Source organism: Ceratotherium simum, chromosome 26, assembly GCF_057802395.1.
Source record: "Ceratotherium simum simum isolate JZ-2026a chromosome 26, ASM5780239v1, whole genome shotgun sequence".
Lineage (NCBI taxonomy): Eukaryota > Metazoa > Chordata > Mammalia > Perissodactyla > Rhinocerotidae > Ceratotherium > Ceratotherium simum.
In genome coordinates this window covers 24,610,006-24,630,199 of record NC_141925.1, presented here as the reverse complement: position 1 = coordinate 24,630,199, position 20,194 = coordinate 24,610,006, and the positions used below count along the sequence as shown (strand labels likewise).

The following is a 20,194-nucleotide window of genomic DNA, read 5'->3' as shown; positions in this document are numbered from 1 at the left end:
GACACCCACAGGATACAAAACAAGCTCATTGTTTATGAAATGCTACAAATCTGACCAAATGCTTGGTAGACATGTAACAGCAGATATGCTTAAAATGCCAGAAAGATTGGGGAGAAGAAGGAATGGTACACTTGGATGGATACAAAAATTCTCAAAAGGGGGTTGAATTTTAGGTAAAAACTGGTCATGAAACAAATTGAGAGCTGTTTGCCTCCTGCCAAACAGGGAGGGAGGAGAGGTGGCTACTGTCAGCTGTCTCTCTGCTGGAAGAGCCTGGAAACATCAAGCTCTGGTGGAGAGAGAGCCGAGGCCTGGAGGGGGCTTCTCCCAGCCAGTCCTCCGCACAGGCTGAGCCAGAAGCCAGGCTTTTTGACCCCAGGCCAGCCCCCTTGACATTGCCCTGTGCCCAGTCTTGGACTTCCATCTTTTTTCCAAGTTGTTCCCCTTTCCCCAGCCCTCTCCAGAGAGGCCACCATCACCATCTCCAACACTCTGTGACCCACCTTCCCACACCCCACCAGCCCAGTTACAAATGGTGATTTTCTGTTTATTGCTCAAAAACAAAAATCGAGAAGCAAGATGGGGAGATTGTTGGTTGGGGAGAAGGCAGGAAGGGGTTAGGGGCCTTGTCCCAGCTTTCTCCTTCATCCCTCTTCTTCTGACCCTCCAAGGCCCAGGGGTTAGGCCTGGGGCCAGAACATCTGGGAAAGGCAGAGCCTTCATGGCCAAGGGAACAGCAGAGGTCTTGGGCAGTCCTTGTGGGGTGCCCTGGGCTGGAGGGGCCCAGGAGTTGCAAGGGGCTGAGTTCCCCTCCCAGGGTCCAAAAGCCAGTAGGGTAGGGGGGGTGGGCCCCTTGTTTGGCAACTGAGAAGAGGAGGCTTTGGGCGGCAGGATGCTGGTTTATTTATTGTAGGGTCCCCAGGGCCATCAAAGCCCCCTTGGGGGACTAGGAGACTATTTACACAGCAGGGAGGAAAGGAGCCAGAGACCAGGTCCTATACTCTTCCCTGCCCAGAATGAGGAGGGGAGGGGCGTCCTGGGTCCTGCATCCTTAGTCTTGGGGTTCAGATGGAAACTTCATATTCCCGTGTATCCTGGAGACAGAGAGACGGGATCAGTTGCTGGAGTGGGGTAGGGGTGGAGGAGGCAGCAAAATGGGAGGAGGTATCAATAAGGAAGGGGAAAGACCCTGGGTTTTTAAGTAACTCATTGATCACTGGGGGTTTGGGGGCCACAGGATGGGAATGGGGCTGAAACTGGCCAATGGATGTGTTTGGTTCATCCTACAGCATCTTAAAATCACATAAAAATCTGAATTTCTGGATTGTCTTGAACAATTGGAAGATCTGGCAATTGGGCCTAAGTTTCCACTATGGACTAGATGGGGCACATGTTTTCCAATTAGCCACAGTCCTCAATGAGCCCTGTTGTTCACACCTGACTTGTTTTGTTCATTGACATGGCCTTTGTAGGCAGCTGAATTTGAAATTCCCAAGACAGATATTACAGAGACCTTGAGAGAAGGTTATGGAGTCCTAGGGGAGCGAGAGATGTGGCACTCCAGGGGTAGGGGAAGGGCTCACCCCAGCTTCATACAGTGGATTGCTGAAGTCTGACTCCACAGTGATGGGGCTGTAGGAATGGGAGCCCGAGAAGCCGAAGAGGGATTTTCCCTGCAGCCTGGGAAAGGGAGGAGATAGAGGGGCTTATCGAGAGGTGAGCCCCCAAGCCCCCCTCACCCAGGCTTCTGTGCCAGGCAGGCAGGACATCTGCCCTGGCCAGCAGCTCCCTGAGTAGGGTACTTACTTGGTGTAGTATATGTAAACACCACTGCCGAGGACAATGACCAAGCCTAGGGGCAGCAGGATGGCCAAGGCGAGGTTCCCACCCTCTAGCTGCCGTGACGGGTCTGTGGTCTGGGTCACTAGGGGAGGAGGAGAGGCCAGTAAGCTGGGGTTGGGCGCAGCCCTGGGCTCTCCCAGCCTCCTGCCCTGGGCCCTGAACCCTGGGCCTCACCCCTCCGGGTGGCCTCCTGCCCCCGGCCTCTGCCTTGCCCTCCCGACTCAGCCAGGCCTGGGTCTCCACCTGTGCCCTCACTGACCTTCCAGTTTTCGGTTGTCCAGGAGCTCCTCATAGGCCACTGCAGGGAGAGGAGGGGGAGGGGACGGGGTCTGAGCCAGGGAGGGAAGGAGGCTGGGTAGAGGGCCGGGAGCCCAGTGGGGCTGGGCTGGATAGCCTGGTTCTCTCTGCCCTCTCTTCAACCTAAACTTTATCCTTCCCTTGGTGGGGATGGGGGAGGAGTAGTCAGGGCAGGACTCCCTTCCTCCTCTCTAGACCCCTAAAAGGTCAGGGTTCTGGGCAGTCTAAACCAACCAGGTCTGTAAAATTTGTCAAAAATAGGGAAACTAAGACCTATGCAGAGGGCGAGAGACTTCCAAACCAAAGCCCCTCTACTACATCCCTTAGGATAATTCCATGACCTTGAACTTCCCCAGGAAATGTACCCGTGAGGATGAGAGCCCACAGGAGGTGGATGGGGAGCTTGGCAAGGCTACTGTTGGTCTCGAATTTGCTACTTGACTTGCCCAGCCCTGTCACTCCCTGGACACTGCTGTGCCCCCTCCTGCCCTGTCTGCCCAGGCACCTTTGCAGAGTGGGGGCTGGCTGGTCCACTGTGAGGGGTGCCCAGGCACACAGGTGATGGTGACCTCGCCGATGAGCTCAAAGCCCTCGTAGCAGAAGAAGCGCAGAGACTCGCCCGCCTGGTAGTGATGCTTGTACAGCGTCTGATAGCCATTCTCTGGCACCCCGGGGTTCAGGCATGGCTCATACTTCACTGCAGGGAACATGTCAGTCACGACGTGCCAGCTGCACTGCTGAGCAGGCCACCCGCCACCCTTCCCAGGGTGTCCCCAGACTCACAGGCGCACTTGGGGACCCGGTCGCTCCACTTGGGCGTGCCCGTGTCTCGGCTGTAGCAGGTGAGTACAGCCGCCCCCTCCAGGCTGTACCCCGGCAGACAGCGGTACTGGACATGGGAGCCAACAGGGAAGCCAGCATCTGAGGCAGTACGGTGCCCGTTGGTGATCTCACCAGGGTCGGCACAAGTCATGACTGTTGGCAGGAGGGCAAGGTCAGGGGGAGCTAGGGCCCTAAAAAATCTCCCAGAAGCTTAGGGCTGGGAGAGGCCTGAGCCGTGGGCCACCTCCTCTGAACAAACCCCCCACCTCCCACTATTTCCTCTGAATGAAAGGAGCAGGAGATGGAAAAACTTAAAATTCAGTGCATTTTATATTTCAGGCTTCTTCCGGAAAACAGAGTAATTGGGGCAACCGAGGCCCCTACCCTAGGGTGAAATTTGAAATATTTAACCACTGTACCAGAGCATATTAGCTAAATCCCAGCCGTGTTAGCCCCACACGGCAGATTGTCAGCAGAACAGCAGTGCCCTCTTTTTTTTTTTTTTTGTGAGGAAGATCAGCCCTGAGCTAACATCCGATGCCAATCCTCCTCTTTTTGCTGAGGAAGACTGGCCCTGAGCTAACATCTGTGCCCATCTGCCTCTACTTTATATGGGACGCCGCCACAGCGTGGCTTGACAAGCAGTGCATCGGTGCATGCTGGGATCCGAACCTGCAAACCCCGGGCTGCCGAAGCGGAGCACGTGCACTTAACCGCTGTGCCACTGGACCGGCCCCAGCAGCGCCCTCTTTAGAGGGGCCCAGCCCAGCCCTCCTGCTCCCCACATTCCCAGCCCATTCTGCTCACTTATGTTGCCTGCCAGGCCTCTGCAGGCCTTTGAGTGTACAACCTTGCTGTGGAAGAGTCACAATCATAGCCATTTCTTATAGATAGACCTGTGCAAGTCACCCTGCCTAATGTTTGACAAACACAATATCATATGCCCTGATGATCTGGAGAGGTCAACATCACTGTCCTCTCACTTGGCGCCCAGGGCTCAGGGCAGTCAAATGACTGGCCTGTGGTCACTCAGCCGGGGAGTGGCAGAGCTGGAACTGCTCAGGGTCACAGCCACGGAGCACTGGGCTGAGATTCAGAGACTTGGGTCTCAGCTCAGCTTCAGGCTCAATGTGCCGCCTTGGGCAGGTCCTCCTGAGCCTCGGGCAACTGGCAGGTCCTATCCCCTCTGGGCCCTGCCTCCATCCTTTCCTGTCCCTGCCCCTGTCCTGTCTGGGTTCCAGACTGGACATCTTGTGAATCCTTCCAGGGACGGCGAGCTGTGTCATCTAGCAAGTTTTCCTTGTGTCCAACCCAAATCTGGCTTTCTGAAATTTATCCTCATTGGTTCCACCACTGCCCCCAGGGTGGACCTCCAATCCCATATCCTTGTGGCAGGCTTTCCAAAATTTGGAGAAAGTGACAAGATGCCACCCCTTGCTGCTGTTCTAAAAGATAAACACTCCCAGCTCCTTTAAATGTCACCTCCTCTGTGAAATCTCCTGCCCCATCTTTGGGACAATTAACCCAGCCCTCTTCCCACAGCCCTTCTTCATACTGATAGCAGCTCCTTCTCATTCACTGTTTACACACACCAGGCACTGTGTGAAAAACTTTTCATTTGCTCTTCACCACCCCCTACTCCTACTTCACGGATGACGAAGCCAATGCTCAGAGATATTAAGGTCCCTGCCCGAATTCACCCAGCGGTTACCACTCTGTAAATATCCTGAGTTGTTTAACTATCTGTCCCCCTCCCAGACTGTGAGCTCCATCAGGGTAGGGAGGGGGTCCAACCCCTCCGCATAACCCCAACCCCAACACAGCATGGGGCTTCAATGACTGCATTAAACTAAACCAAGTTTTCTCAGGAGCCTAGGCCCTAGCAAAGTGACTCCTGTAATGTCAAGGCTAGAGACTGAGAGACTGGAGCAGGGCCCAGAACAGGAAGAGCAGAACCGAGATTGATGGGGCGGGGCGGGGGCGGGGTGGAACGCAGACGGGGCAGAGGCGGGGCCAGGAGGCTATGGGGGCGGGGACACGAGGTGAGGCGGGACCCAGAGGAAACCGGGTCAGAGCCCAGAACAGTGCGAGAGAGAGGGACGCGGCTCGGAGATGAGAGCGGGGCCCGGGAGGGACAGTTTCGGGGCACCGAGAAGCAGAGGAGTGGAACCCAAAGGGCATGTGGGCGGGGCCTAAGGAAGATCCGGGCAGGACCCAGAGCGAAGGGAGGGAGACTGGACAGGACAAGGGCGGGGACAAGAAAGGACGGAGGCAGGGCGCAGAGGGAAGGGGCGGGGCCCAAGCGGAGCCGCGAAACCCACGTGGGCAGGGGCGGGGCCCTGAGGGGCAAAGGCGGAGGCCGGGCTCACTCTTTTGGCAGGCAGGCGGCGCAGCGCTCCAGGACAGGTCCCACTGGCAGGTGAGAATGTCGGAGCCGAGCAGCTCATAGCCAGGCTCGCACTGGTAAGTAAGCACCGTGCCCCGGATCAGGTCCCCGTGGGAAGCTGTCCTCCAGCCCCACTCCGGAGGCGGCAGCTCGGGGCACGTGTCATTTCTCGGGACCTCTGCAGAGGAGAGACAGCGAGTTTGGAGGCCTGTCCTGCGACTCGAGGCTCCCTTCCAGCCTCGGGGGCCTCGCTCCTCCCGGCATCTCTGGCCTGCCGGACCCTTGCCCGTCTCGGCACCCTAGACCTCGGTACCTTTGAAGTGCAACACGAAACCCTGGCCCAGGCCAGGGTTTGGGGGCCCGGGCGGTGCCTGGAACTGCAGCGTGAGGTCGGGCCCAGAGGAGAGGAGGCGACGGCGCGGTTGAGGTCCCCGCAGCTGGGCCAGGACTCGGGCGCTGGGACCGTCCCCGTCGAACAGCGTCAGCATGTCCCCTTCGCGCACATTCAAGCTGCAGGGAGTGGGACCAGATATGGGGCCTGGGCTACGATAGGCCCCTCCATCCGGTTCTGCCCAATCCCTAACTCAGTTCATTAGTAACCCTACCTACTCTCTAGTCCCGCCTCACATTCTCCTATCCCAGGTCTGGCCCCACTCAGTTTTGACCAATTATGGGCTTCTCCTCTATAATAGTCGCTCCAGGTTCCACTTATTCAGTGGCTCCTCCCAGTTCCTGCTTCCCAATCCCCACCCCTGCTCATCACTAACTCTCCCACTCTCCAGTCCCTTCTCCGTCACCAGGTGATGCGCAGCCTAGCTCAACTCCAGCTCTGACCAATCACAGACCAGCTCATTACCTCCCCGCCCAACTCTAGGCCCCGCCTGAGTAGCTCTGCTTTTGGGGATCCCCGACTTCTGTGTCTGCCCAATCACCTGACCACCTCATACCAAATCAGTTCACTGGATTCTCCCTACACCCACACCCATCTTGTGTGTTGGTGATGACCCAACAGCTTGGGCCTGGGTCCCTGGAAATCGCTGCAGGAGTGGTCTCAGAAACAGCCAAAAAGCGAGAGACACCAAGGCCAGAGCCCCTGTTTCACAATAGTCCCTGAGGAAGGCTGCATTACCCCATTTACTTGTCCTACGTCGCCTGGCTAAATAAATGGTTTGTACCTAGGTCTACCTGACAACCCACACCCCTGTCCTGAACCCTTAGTCGCCTCTTTCATCAGACATACATTGGCGGGATCTTGTGTAGACCTGTGAGCCAGCCAGGCTCCGCATGCAGGCTAGTGCATTGTAGTACCACACTTCTCGGAGTCCACACCCACCGCACCCGCTGCCACACCCAAACATACATCTCGACTTGGAGCAAGATGCGCTTCTCTTCCTGGACGTGCAGGCCCCACACGCAGTCCTGGCCGGGGCTATAGCTCTGGGGCCAGTCGGGAGAGAGGACCACACCAGCCGGCTCTGACAGCTCCCCTCCACACATGGCTAGGGTAGAAGGGGTGTCAGATTCAGGACGCAGGTGGGTATGCAGTCTCCATTTCACCACAGTCCTCACCACTCCCAACTGTATGCACCAGACTGCCTCACAGGTTTCCTATTATCTATTACCCAGCTGTTTCCTGCCACATCTAGTCCTGTTGTGCCCAATCCTCAGCCCTGGTCTTAATTAACGCCACCCCCTCTCCAGCCTACCATCACCACCCAATCCATGACTTAGCCCAACTCCAGTTCTAGCTCTTGAAGGCAATTGGGTTGTGACCCCTGAATTCTGTAACAAGCCCACCAATTATTTAGCTAAGAAAACTGAGTCTCTGAAAGGGACAGGGATTTATCCAAGGCCTGGGTTTATTAGGTTTGGATATGCAGGTCTCCTTCCTGAATGGCCTTCCTAGGATCCCTGGCTCAGGGGGTAGTCTGTAGACTGAAGGGGATGTGGAGGTCTCACCCTTGCAGGCTGGCTCTGTGTCATTCCAGTGAGGTTCTGTGGGATCCACACATTCGATGGCATTGGGGGGGCCCGGGGGCTCCAGGGCATATCCCGGGAGGCATGAGAAGGTGGCTAGCGCCCCTGGGCGGTACTCAGGGTCCGTGGTGGTGACATTGCCATGTGCCAGGAAGGGGGCGAAGCAGCGATCTTCCTCAAAGGCTAGAGAGGAGTCAGTCACAGAAATTAAGCATAAGGACAGGCCTCAAGGGATCTCAAACTGGAGGACTGGGGCTGAATTCAAGTTTGGCTATTCAGTGGGCTGTTTCAGTGGGCTTAGCTTTCACTCTTCAGTTTCACCAAAACCCTAACACTCCTCATTCATACATTTGTTACCTCCCCAGCCTCTGGAGGGAAACCCTAGGCTAGTCAAATCCCAGCCACCATTCCACAGATGAGGAAACTGAGACCCAAAGACACAAAGCCACTTGCCCAATATCACACAGTAGGGTGGTGGCAGAACTACGTCTCAAACCCAGATTGCTTGATTCCCAGCCAGAGACACTTGGCTCTGGAAACTGCAAAGGAGCAGGGGAAACAGGTGCCTTTGGAGAGCTGGCTTATGTAGGTATGTTCTCTCCTCAAAAATCACTGTTGGATTCTGATTATCCCTGATTATCCATGCTGCAGCCAGAATCCAAAAGTGCAGCTAACACAAAAGCTACTCAGTTTTGACTTTGGACTAAGTCAGCAAAAATGAACGTTTATAGAGCATTTTAGTTTTTGCCCATTTTGATCATATCTTAGCTGCAAAACTATCTTTGAGGTAGGACTTAGGTGCCTATGATACAAACGAGGAATCTGAGGCTCATGGAGCAGCAGTGGCCTGCAAGTACGGCGGCAGGCTTCAAACCTAGGAGTCTTCTTTGCACTCACAGAATCTAACGTGCAATTTATTTTTCAGATCCACTGTTCTATTTCACTGTCACTTAACCTGATAAGGTATCATGTCCAAATCCTATGCATCCGTCAGGGCCCAGTGCCAATTCCATTTCTCCCATGATTCAAACCAGAAACTAGCCCCTCCCACCTCTGAGCATTTCACTTTCTTTGTCTCTCTCTGGCTACTGTTTGCACAAATCCTCTGCTCCAGCCACACTGAAAGTCTGTTTCCCAAACATACCGGGCATTTCTCTGCCCCTTTACCTTTGCTCACACTGTTCCTTTCACCTGAGATGCTCATTCCCAATCTCTCTCTTTTAAAATTCTCTCTATTGTGTAAGGCCCAGTTCAAATGCTTCTTCTCCCATGATCACTGGCCTCCTTGCTTCTACCTGTCCAGCATCCAGTCCCCCTTCTTCTGGTAACAGCACCTCTATTTTCATTTTGGGACACACACCTCCCTGACTTCCAGTCCACGAGGTTCAGTTAGGGCCAGCCAGGGATGGCCACGTGATATGGATCTGCCAATCATAATACAGCCTGCCCCCAGCTACACTGATTGGCTCAGGCATAGGCACAAGACCCAAGCCAGGGCAATGAGAGCCTTCCCTGGCATTTTTGCTGGAGCTCTCAGGAAAGAAGTGTGCCTTCTCTTTCTCTGATGGAATTACTAAGTTGATGGTGTGTCAGTCTGGAACTGGTAGGTCCGCCACAGATGGCGAGCCTGCCTGAGAATGAAGTCAACACGGAGGAAAGAACTGAGAGATTGAGGTAACTGGTCTCCTAGCATGTACCTGGATCCAGCCATACATGAAGCTTACATAGAAAAGGCCCCCTCAGGGAATTAGAACTGGTCCATATGAAGGGGTTCTTGTAGTTTTGGGGTGGGGAGGCAAGTCAGGCTTCAGGGATCCAAACACAGAGATGAGCAGGGATGGAATATATGCTTGTGGCCATGCCTATGGTGTCAGGAAGAGGGGAAGGTGCAGGAACTGGGGCCTGGGGGTAGGGGGGGACAGTTACCTTCAAATCGGAGGCTTAGCAGCAGGGGATTGGCAGGCGTCTCTGAGAGCAGCTCCACATAGAGGGACTGGGCGTCACTGATGAGACCCCGCTCTGGGACATCATCCATATCTGAGTCATAGATCACTGGGGATAGGGGACTGCCCCCGGAGCGCACCATCAGCCTGGGATGGACAGAAGGGTGGCCAATAGCTCAGTTTCCCCTCAGAAGCTGCCTCACATTTTGCCTGCTCTCCTAACTTATTTTCAAAGCTATTATTATCAAACATTCACTGTATGCCATGTACTCTTCTAAGCCTTCACACATTTTTTCTCATTCAATTCTTACAAGAACCCTGGAATCAGATACTGTTATTATCCCTCATTTTATAAATGAGGAAATTGAGATACAGAAAGATTAAGTAACCTGTCCAAGATCACGTAGCAACTAGTGGCAGAGCTGGGATACCAGTTGGTTAAAGAACGTAATGATGATGATGATGACAGCAAACACATTTATAGTGCTTATTGTGTGCTAGGCACCTTCCTAAGCACTTTACGTATCTTAATGCATTTATCCTCACAAAAACCTTAGGAGGGAGGTACTATTATCTCCATTCTACAGACCAGGAAACTGAGGCACAGAGAGGTTAAGTGATGGCTCTAAGTTTGCACAGCTATGCTGCCTAAGAAAGGGGAAGGACTAACGTGTGTTTGACACATATCCCAACTGGGATCCACCCCAGGTTTGTCTGACTCCCCACTGCAGTCTCCCTGTTTCCCTGAAGTGGGGACCTCAGGGGCTCAGATCCTCACCGGTCATTGTCCTCATCCAGCGAGACCCTCTCAAAGTGCAGGTGTAGCCGGCGACCCTCAGCTGCTTCAATCACCCAGCGGCAGGTGAGGTTGGGCCCCGCAGCTCCTCCAGGCTCAGGGGACACGATGCGGCCCAGTGTAGCATTGTGGATGGTGCCACCACAGGATGCTGCGGGCAGAGGGAGGGCAGGTTAAGATGACTTGTGCTTCTTCCATCTTGAGAGCTGTGGCATCCACACCTTTGGCTGGGACCTGGCCTCAGGATGGCCTCTGCCCTATGGGCTCACCCCAGAGGACAGGACATTTTCCAGGCCACCACCCAGGTGGGGAACCAGCCCTGGAATAGAAAAAACCCAGGACGGACACCCCCCAGGATGGAGATTCCACTAAAATGAAGACTCTCCAGATGTGGACATCCTGGGATGGGGAGTTATAGAGATCTCCAAAATTGAAGCCCTCAGATGGAAAACCTTCAAGATGGGGATCCCCAGGATGAAGACTCTCAGGATAGAGACCCTCGAGAGATGGACTCCAAGAATGAGGAGTCTCTGAAAGAAAGGGTCTCCGGAATGGTGACTCACAACATGGAAACCCTCCAGGTGAGACATCCCAGGTGGAGACCCCCCCCAAGGATAGAGACCCTCAGAGTAAAGCGCTCAAGATGGAGACTCCAGGGTAGGGACTCTTCAGGGTAGAAACCCCTTCAAGATGGGTTTGCCCCAAAGATGGAGACCCCCAAGATAGGGCCCTCCCCATGGGGCTCCCAGGACAGAAGCCCCCACCTATGGTGGCAGAAGACTCACCCACGCAGCTAGGGGGGTCACCGCTCCAGGCTGGCCGGGTGTCATTGAGGCAGATGAGGGTGTCCTCACCCTGCAGCTGGTAGCCTGAATCACAGTGGAAGGTGGCAGTGCCCCCAGGGTGCAGGTCGGTCACGCTCACATCCCCATGGGCTGGCCGGGGAGGGAAGCCGCAGCTCAGGAGGTAGGCTGGGTCAGGCAGAGCAGGGAGAAGGAGGACTCATTTTCCCATGCCACCCTCTCTCACCAGTCCTCCAGCACTTTCTCTTCTCTTTCCAGGTCCCCCTGGCGGCACAAACTGGCTCCAGCCTGGAGTCCTCACATGGGCACATTGCCTCATGAAGGGGTCATTTCAACATCCCTTATCTCCCCTAATCTGTGCAATCTACTCACTTTGGGCCCCATTTTATAGATGAGGTAGCTGAGACTTAAAGAAATTCTGGACCCTAGCATTCATTTGCTGTGTGATCTCAGACGAATCAATTGACCACTCTGAACCCCATCCAACTCTAATCATAACAAATAGTATCTGCAGAGCTTTTTCAGCTTCCAAAGTGAGTTCACACTGTGCTTTTGAGGTAGTGAGAGAAAGACTGTGACCCATTTTCCAGATGTGGAAATCGAGGCTCCAAGTTGCCTCATAGCATTTTCTCCCCTCCATACAAATGGACTTTCTTCCACTAAGGTGCACTGTGGTATTATACCCTCAGCTTTCATCCAGAGGAGCCACATGAAACTCCTTTAGCAACTTTGACTATTTTGTCATTAAAGACCTTAATACTGAGTGCCCCCTAAATGAATCCCCTAGTGAAAGTGAAGTGCTAGGGAAAGCTTTTTTTTTTTTTTTTGTGAGGAAGATCAGCCCTGAGCTAACATCCGATGTCAATCCTCCTCTTTTTGCTGAGGAAGACTGGCCTTGGGCTAACATCTGCACCCATCTTCCTCTACTTGAGATGGGATGCCGCCACAGCATGGCTTGACAAGCGCTGTGTCATTGCGCGCCCGGGATCCGAACCTGCAAACCCCGGCCGCTGAAGCAGAGTACATGAACTTGATCTTAACTGCTATGCCACCTGGCCAGCCTGGGAAAGCTTTGCTTTCCTTAAGGAAATGGTGTGTTTTCTCCTTTCTTGCAGTGAAAACTGTGTAATCTCTCTTCTTGCACTGGCTGCTAGGAAGCTCAGAACCAGATTAAGCCTTGTCCCTAGCACAATGGCTTGTCCATCCACATTCTAGTTTTTCAACTATAATAAGCATTACCTGATGCCAATTTTTTTTCTTACTTATTCTATTTTATTTTATTGTGTGCATTCTTTTTTGAAAGTCTCCTGAAATTCTCGTGGAATCATATGGGATAAAATAAATAAATAGAAAGTGACGTGGTAGTAAATGATGGACTCTGAACTTGAGGCTGACAGAGCTCTGTGTGTTTGTTTCAGATCAAGCAGAGCTCATCAAGAAGGGCTTCCTGGAGGAAGTGCACCAGAGCTGGGTCTTGTAGGAGGGGCAGGCTCTGGTTAGCAGAGGGTTTTGGAGGTACCAGCTTGCCTGGGCCTTTGCTTTTTCTGACTCCAGCCCTGAGTGATTCTGTAAGAGACCTAGTTCTCTCCCTATTTCAAAATTCAACAAGCATTTCCTTGGCTGGGTCCTGGGGACAGAGAGACGAAAAAGACCTAGGCCTTGCTCTTCGGGAGTCCACAGTCTACTGAGATAGACACAAAAACAACCTTCTAGAACACAGTGATTTGAATAAATGTTAGCCTCTGTGATGGCTCTCCATGACCAACAGAATCAAATCCAAATGCTTTAGATTGACATTCAAGCCCCTTCCACAGCTGGGTCCAGCCCAGCACATCTGGCTTTAGTTCTCAGCACCTGTGACCCATATATTTTACACAACATAGTATTCTGACTCTTTACTGTCCCACTTTCAATTTTTTTCACACTATTTCCCCTACCTGCAAGGCCCTCTTCTTGCTCTTTCTCATCTTTCAAAGAGTAACATAAGTATCACCTCTTCCAGGAAGTCTTCCTGACCCCTCCCCTCTCCAGTAGAGTTAGTTGCTTTCTTGCCTATACATGATATCTGCATGTATAATTTTATCATCACGTTAACTGCTGTCTATTGCCATTATGAAACTGAACCAAGCCTTATTTATTTTGTCTCCTAAAACCCTAGCCTAGCTGATCGACTGATGCAGCCAAGAGGCAGTGCAAACAGTGCAAAGAGCACTGGATCTGGAGATGGGCAGACCTGAGTTCCAGTTCTAGCTCCACAACTTATTAGCTGTATGACCTTGAGCAGGTGACTTCACCACTAGGGCCTCTTACCTGCAAATGGCAACAATAATTCCTATCATTGAAGACTGGCCTTAAAGTTAAACAAGAGAAACACACAAAGCACCTGGCACACAGAAAGTGCTCAGAAGATGTTAATCCTCTGCCTCTCAGCCTCAACTAATGAATGCCTGGGAGTCAGGGACTCGGGGATCTGACTTCTGACTCTGCAATGAATTTGCAGGTGGCTGAACAATCCATATGACCTTTGAGCATTTTTCGTCCTCTCAGAGGTGGAGCTGACAATGGCCACCCCCAAGGTTGCTGTGAGAAGCAAACGAAACAACAGTTGGTGAAAGGGGTTTTGTAAATGGGAACGTTTGCTGGACTTGAGGTGAGGGGTGACAGAGCCTTTGGCCTTTCAGAGAAGCTAATGAGGGCACTCTGGACCAGAGGCCCCAGCTAGTGCAGATTGGGAAGGGCTTAAACAGGACCTCGGTCCCGAAGGTGCCTGGAGAAGCTGCAAAGCAGGGAAGACCGAGGCAGGTAATGAAGGCCAATTTATGCAATAGCCCTGCTTCCCTAAATGTTCCACTTAGCCTAGAGAGTCCTATTTTCAATGCCCTAGGGAAATGGCTGCTTAAAGGAGCCAGCGAGGAGCCATTTTGTAATATCTGAAGTCCAGCCCGTGGCCCTGGGCCCTCAAGGCACGTGCTTGCTCCTCAACAACGAGGCTCTGACCACCACCATGTCGCCTAGCTCACTGGTCTTTCCACAAATAGGCCTGGTGCTGGGCGCCTCCACCTTGCACACATGAGACCCTAGGGCAAGTCCCGAGCAGAGGCCTCAGGAGAGGCTGTGGAGGGTGTGAGGAAGGGATATGGATTTTGTGTGTCCTGGACAAGGTCCACAAGGGATCTGGGCTCAGCAGAGCTCACAACAGGGCAGGCAAGGCCATGTGGTGATGTGAAGGGGTCACTGGCCCAACACACTGTTCCCTCTGTTTCAGAGGAGCATAGGAAGGGATTTGGAGATGGCAGCAGGTTCTGGAATGCGACAGTGGACTGGGCCCCTTGCCTCATGCACATATGTGTGCTAGAACATACACTTGCACGGTGGGAAGTTTCCCGTACACACAGGCAAGTATGGATGTACATGTGCGTGTAGGTTGTCGGTGGGTGGATGCTCATGAACGCAGTTGTGCATGGATACATCCCCACTTCCCTGCCTCCAGAAGTCAGCAAGATCCTTCTAAGTCACAAATCTGAGGCTGTCACTATCTTGCTTAAAACATTTCAATTGGATCCAGCCCTGATGGCCTAGTGGTTAAAATTTGGTGCTCTCCGCTTTGGCGGCCTGGGTTTGGTTCCAGGGCACGGAACCCCACCACTTGTCTGTCAGTAGCCATGCTGTGGCAGCGGCTCACATAGAAGAACTAGAAGGACTTACAACTAGAATATATGACTATGTACTGGGGCTTTGGGGAGAAAAAAAAGAGGAAGATTGGCAACAGATTTTAGCTCAGGGTGAATCTTTCCCAGTTAAAAAAAAAAAAATCAAAATGTCCCCCCTTCCCTTGCAGGGTAAATTAGTCTGAAATCCTTACTGAAGCTGATAAGGCCTTTTTTTTTTTTTTTTTGCTGAGGAAGACTGGCCCTGGGCTAACATCTGTGCCCATCTTCCTCCACTTTATATGGGACGCCGCCACAGCATGGCTTGCCAAGCAGTGCGTCAATGCGCACCCGGGATCCGAACTGGTGAACCCTGGGCCGCCACAGCGGAGCATGTGCACTTAACTGCTTGTGCCACCAAGCGGCCCCTGATAACGCCTTTGATGATCTGAATCCAACCTACCTCCCAGTCTGGTCTCTTAGCCTACTTCTCTGTCCACCCTACTTTCTGTGTTTGTACTATAAGAGCCGTGACTGTCATTTTTGAGCTCTCACTGTGTACCAGATACTAGTTTAAGCACTTGATATGTATTAACACATTTGATCTTCCTAATAATACCACGAAGTAAGTATTATGATCCCCATTTTTCAGATGCAACAATGAGGCACAGAAAGGTTAAGTAGTTTGTCCCAGGTCACACAGCTAGGACAATTCTATCTCCCATGCTGAATTACTTCAACTCCTCAAGGGGGTCACGTTTTTTTTCTCCTCTCTGGGTCTTGGAGCATGCTTTTTCATCCATCTAGACATCTGCCTTCCTCTTTTTCCCCCTCCCACCTTCCCCTAGCTAACTCATCTTTTAGGTCTCAGCTTAGTCATCACCTCCTCCAAGGAGGTGTCCCAACATTCCTTAGGAGAAATTTAGGTCCCTTTGATATTTGCTCCTGCCTGTGTTTCCTCCATTATAGGGATGTGAATTGTAATCATCCTGATTACTTGTCCATCTCCTTACCTAGATTCTGAGTTCCTTGAAGTCAGATTTGTATCTGGCTTGTTCATTCCTCTCCCCAAGGCTAACACAGGGCCAGTATGAAATGGGCACTGGATAAACATTTGCTGAGCGAATGGATGAATTGCCTCTTGGATGTGTGCACACCCACATGGAGGTCTGTGAGTGTGTGAAATAAAAGGGTACAGGTCTCCTCTGAGGGTTTTGCCCCCTGGGGTCCTAGTCGGGAGGAAAAACCCCCGACATCACCCTGTGGTTGGAAGGCTCCTAGAGATGTCCCCTGTGCCCATTGTGGCCTGTGTCCTTCCCCCAGCACCTCAGACTCCTCACCCTGGTAGTGGATCCTGAAGCCACTGCCCCTTGGGACCCGTGGGCTCTGGAAGTGCAAGAGCAGCCTGTTGGTTGGACTCCGAAGAACCTGTCCTTCTCCCAGCATGGAAGAGTTGGCCAGGAGTCGGGGGGCCAGGCCTGGGGACCCCCCACCAGCCAGCACCAGGAGTTCCTCCTCTCGAGACAGGTTCAGCGTCTGCACCTAAAGAAGCCAGACCCAGACCCGTCAGGACAAGTCAGCCAGGGTGGGTGATCCCGTAAGCCCCCTGCCCTTGCCTTCCTTTTCCCTGTATATGGCAGCCCAAATACCATGGTGACATCGGCCGAGTTGTAGAACTCTAGGAGAGTATTTGAGATCCTCAGAAAACAGGCCCATCTGAGTCAGAAAACAGGTTCTCTGGCTCCCAGGCCAAAGCTGTGCACACCCCTGGGCCCCGAGGAAAGGGCTTGGAGGTTTCTCAATTATATGCATAAGTCCAGTTACCTGGATCTCAATGCCGTAGCCGGGGTAGACATGGATGCTGTACGTGCAGTCCAGGAGCCCCAAGGTGCGGCTGGCCGTGCTCCCTAAATCTGGAGACTCCACATGCCCTTCGCCCTCGGAGATGTTGTTATTACACAGAACTAAAGAGATATAAGTGGCTGGGGTTGAGAATCCCTGTGTTCTTGTCCTCCCAGCCAAGCAACTCTGGGGTCCTCATCTGCCTTCTCCCCAGCACCCTTCACTATCCTTATCCAATGCTCCCTTTTCCACCTGTGCCCAGAACCCCCTTCCCCAACTCTAATGTAGATAAAACACATAGAACAGTGCTGGTACATAGTAAGGGTATATAAATACTAGCTTTCATTGTTAAGCAGAAGCCGCTCTTCTGTCTGTACCCAGACCCCTTATTCCACACGTTCCCAGCAGCCTCTCCCGCATCCGTGCTCTTGCACACTACCCCATCCGCTTTCAATCGCCTCACCTGGGCTGGTCACCGTGGTGGTGACAGTTGTCGTGGTGATGATGGTGGTCGTGGTCTCCTCCTCTCCTCTCTCAGGCCCAAGGGGCGGGCCTGGGGAGGCGGGGCCGAGAAGGGGCGGGGCCGTAGTTCCTGGGGGCGGGGTCAGCAGCTCTGGCGCCGTGGGGCTTGTCCCCCTGCCTCCCTTAGGGGTTACGGCTGTTGTCAGAGGCCCTGTCCCTGGTTCAGTGGCCCGCGGCAGGGAGGGTGCTGCAAGAGTCTGGCCGGCTGGAGGGGTGGCTAGTGTGGGGTCTGGATCAGATCCTGGGACAGTGCAAGGGAAGTCAGGGCACAGAAGGAGCAAATTGGTGGGCCTTGGGTGGGGAGCAGGGCTAAAGGAAACTGGGGGTTCCCCACTGAACCCAAAAGGCCTCCCCAACAAGCTGCAGACTCTCCCCACCTCTTCTTCCCCACCCAAACTCCCCACTTCCTCCCAAGTCTTCCACAGTCTGCCCTCACCCTCCCTCCCCCTTCTCTTCCCCTCTCAACCTCTCTACCCAGGCCATTCCATTCTGACAGTCTCCTTGAGCCTCTCTCTCTGCCTCTCCATTCAGATCTGGCTCCCTCTCCTGGTTACCCCTTTCTCTCTGTTTTACTCTCTCTGGAACTCCCTATCTCAGTTTAGTATTCTTTTTTTTTTTTTTTTTTTTTTTTTTTTTTAAAGATTTTATTTATTTTATTTTTTCCCCCCAAAGCCCCAGCAGATAGTTGCATGTCATAGCTGCACATCCTTCTAGTTGCTGCATGTGGGACTTGGCCTCAGGATGGACGGAGAAGTGGTGCCTTGATGCGCACCCGGGATCCGAACCCGGGCCGCCAGCATCGCAGCGCGTGCACTTAACCACCAAGCCACGGGGCCGGCCCTCAGTTTAGTATTCTTATCACTTTCTGATTTTATAATTCTAGATCTACTAGTCTCTGCATTTCTCTCTCTTTCTATGTCTCCCACTGTTTCTCTGATTCTGGTTCTCTGAGTTTCCATCTGTCTTTCTCTCTGATTGTTTTTCTGTGTGGCTCTGTCTCTCCATCATTCTGTCTCTATTTGTCTGGTTCTCTGACTGTCTATGCCCAGTTTTGACTCTGTCTAACCATCTCTCTCTGTCTCCCTCTGAATTTCGCTGGCCTGGCTCCCCATCTCCCAGAGTTAATGTCCCTCCCTCTGCCTCTGTGTCACTGCTGCCACTCTGGGGGCCTCACCTGGCAGGTAGCCCATCTCTGGGCCCCTCCTCAGCAGGGCCCCATGGAGCAGCTTGGCCAAGGCCTCGGAGGCTACTGTAGGGGTCTCACTTCCAGGCTCTGGCAGTGCCTCCTCCTCCTTCAGGGGCAGACCTAGAAGAGGAAGTTGTGTGAGCCCTTCCACTGGCCCACGCTCCTTCCTTCTCCAGAAAGATCTTTTCCAGAGCTCTTCCTCCCTCCTCAGTCAGCTGGGCCTGCAGGAGCTCAGAGGGTCCCAGGCTGGGCTGAGAGCCAAGATTGGAGGAGGGGCTCCCAGCTGCTCCTCACACTCCTACACTTTCCTCTCCTCCTTTTTTTCCCAGGCCATGTGGGCCTTCAGTGAGCACCTTGGCTCTTATGAACCCTGGACAGCGCCAGCAGGGCAGAGAAGGGGCAACGGTGCTGCCTTCATTTTCACCTCAATGGTGCTCTCCCCACAACACTGGGGCTCTGCGGAGGGTCTGGCAGCACCTCCCAGCCCTTGCTTCCGCAGTGCCCAGCTTTTTCTCCGGGTTTCTGTCTCTGCAGTGTGGTGTTTTCTCCCTCTCTCTCTCTCTCTCTCTCTGCAGTCTCTGCCCCCTTCCCTGGAGTCTGGCCAGGGGTCAGAGTGGGGGACTAAATATCTGGTTTCTGAGCATTGCATCTGTTCATCTGTCTTTGTCCATACGTCCAAGAACATTTGTGTGTGCAGTGACTGGCATCTCTCCCAGCACCTCCATCTCCCACCCAGGTGCCATGCGTGCTTCTGCCACCTCCGCAGACATCCCCCCCACAACTTCCCCAGCCCTTCTTCCTGGATTTAACCCCTGAGACGCTGCTAAAAGCTCCCCTCATTCATTTCTCCACCTTCTCAATATGGGGGATTAGGGGCTCCAGGTACAAGCTGGAAAGCCCTGGCTTACCCTTTCCCGGACAGCTATGCCCCTCCCCTCCCCCAGGAGCTCGGAAAGCCCAGGATGTTTCAAGAAAGGAGGGTAGAAGACCCCGCTGGGGGCCTTCCCAGGGCCCACCCCCATGCTCCCATGTCCTTACCCTGAATCCAGGGACAGCTCAGCAGAATTAGGAACAGCAGCTGGGGAGGTGGCGGGTGCTGGGCCCTGGGAGTCCCCATGGCGACTCACACGAATTTCTCTCCTCTCCTCCTAAATAATCTAGCTGTCACCTTTCCTCCGTCTCCTTTTATCTTTCCCTTTAATTTTTTTTTTTTCCTGCCAGTAGTTAGCAAGGAAGACAATTTCTCTGCCCTTGGGATGGAGGGGCAGAATTGGGGGGGGCGCCTAGAGCCCACCCCCCTTAGCCCAATCTCTTCTGTCCTCTGCTCTCGGTCCGAGGAAGAGGGGGCGCGGCTCCGGCTGCAGGGGGTGGGGCCGAGAAGGCCGAAGGGGCTGGGTCGTCTGGGTTACCTTCTTACTCCGGTGCCTGGGTCCACTGGGCTGGCTGGACCCCAAGCTGGGGGAGTGGGGAGAGGCAAAATAGCTTCCGGGGGCCTGGGGTGGGATCGAGGATCAGGAGGGGCCCTACCGTGTTCTAGTGGGGCTTGGTGAGGAGGGGAGGGGGTTGCGGAACCTGGAGAGCCGAAGCTCGGGCAGTGGAGCTGCGGGAGGGAGAAACTGAGAAAGGTGTCGAGCCCACGTCAGATCCTGGGGATGGGCGAAGGGAGGGGCCTGGGATTTATTTAGGGGGGGGGGCGGAGAAGGAGGAGGAAGTGCAGATGGAGGAAGGAGGGACCATATGAGCCAGGACCGTAATCCTCACTCTCCCGCGGCCCCTGGGGGAGGCAAAGGAAACTCTGGTCCCAGCAGTAATTAGGCCCCCCTCCCCCAGCGATTCCAGCACATCTGGAATCTGAATCTCCTCTTCCCAGGGTGCCAAGGGGCGGCACAGCTGGGCTCGCGCCTGCTCAGCCCCCCAATATGTCCCTTGCCCACATCCAGACCCCCCCATGGGACTTCCCTTTTCCTTTTACAGAAGCTCATGTGGAATGGGCTTTCCCCTCCTCCAGGAGAATGGCAAGTTTCCACGTTTGTGAGAAGTCTAAGGGATGACGGGCCGGAATCTGGGGAGGGGAGACCCCTCTGGCTTCAACTTTGATTTTTTTCTCCTGGCGTCTCTCACAGCGCCCCTG

General features: G+C 53.6%; 1 protein-coding gene across 4 annotated transcripts; it reads right to left on the bottom strand.

The window, feature by feature from the left end:
* Positions 1-526: 526 nt before the first annotated feature.
* Positions 527-19,650, bottom strand: SEZ6L2 (seizure related 6 homolog like 2). Of its 4 annotated transcripts, none has more exons than XM_014794632.2 (18): positions 19,102-19,649; positions 18,052-18,183; positions 16,819-17,118; positions 16,338-16,477; positions 15,854-16,055; positions 10,849-11,034; positions 10,046-10,214; positions 9,251-9,414; positions 7,307-7,507; positions 6,708-6,846; positions 5,661-5,857; positions 5,331-5,525; positions 2,923-3,114; positions 2,645-2,836; positions 2,102-2,140; positions 1,807-1,924; positions 1,584-1,705; positions 527-1,094 (listed from the first exon to the last, which is right to left on the bottom strand). In XM_014794632.2, exons 1-17 carry the CDS (start codon positions 19,178-19,180, stop codon positions 1,591-1,593), a joined length of 2,760 nt encoding a protein of 919 aa, XP_014650118.2. In that variant the 5' UTR covers positions 19,181-19,649; the 3' UTR covers positions 527-1,094; positions 1,584-1,590. The 4 variants fall into 4 exon arrangements, with proteins under 4 accessions (XP_014650118.2, XP_004439469.2, XP_087273417.1 ...); XM_004439412.3 differs by having other exon boundaries at positions 1,584-1,680; positions 19,102-19,645; XM_087417291.1 differs by lacking the exon at positions 1,584-1,705 and having other exon boundaries at positions 19,102-19,650.
* Between the last annotated feature and the right edge of the window lie 544 nt (positions 19,651-20,194).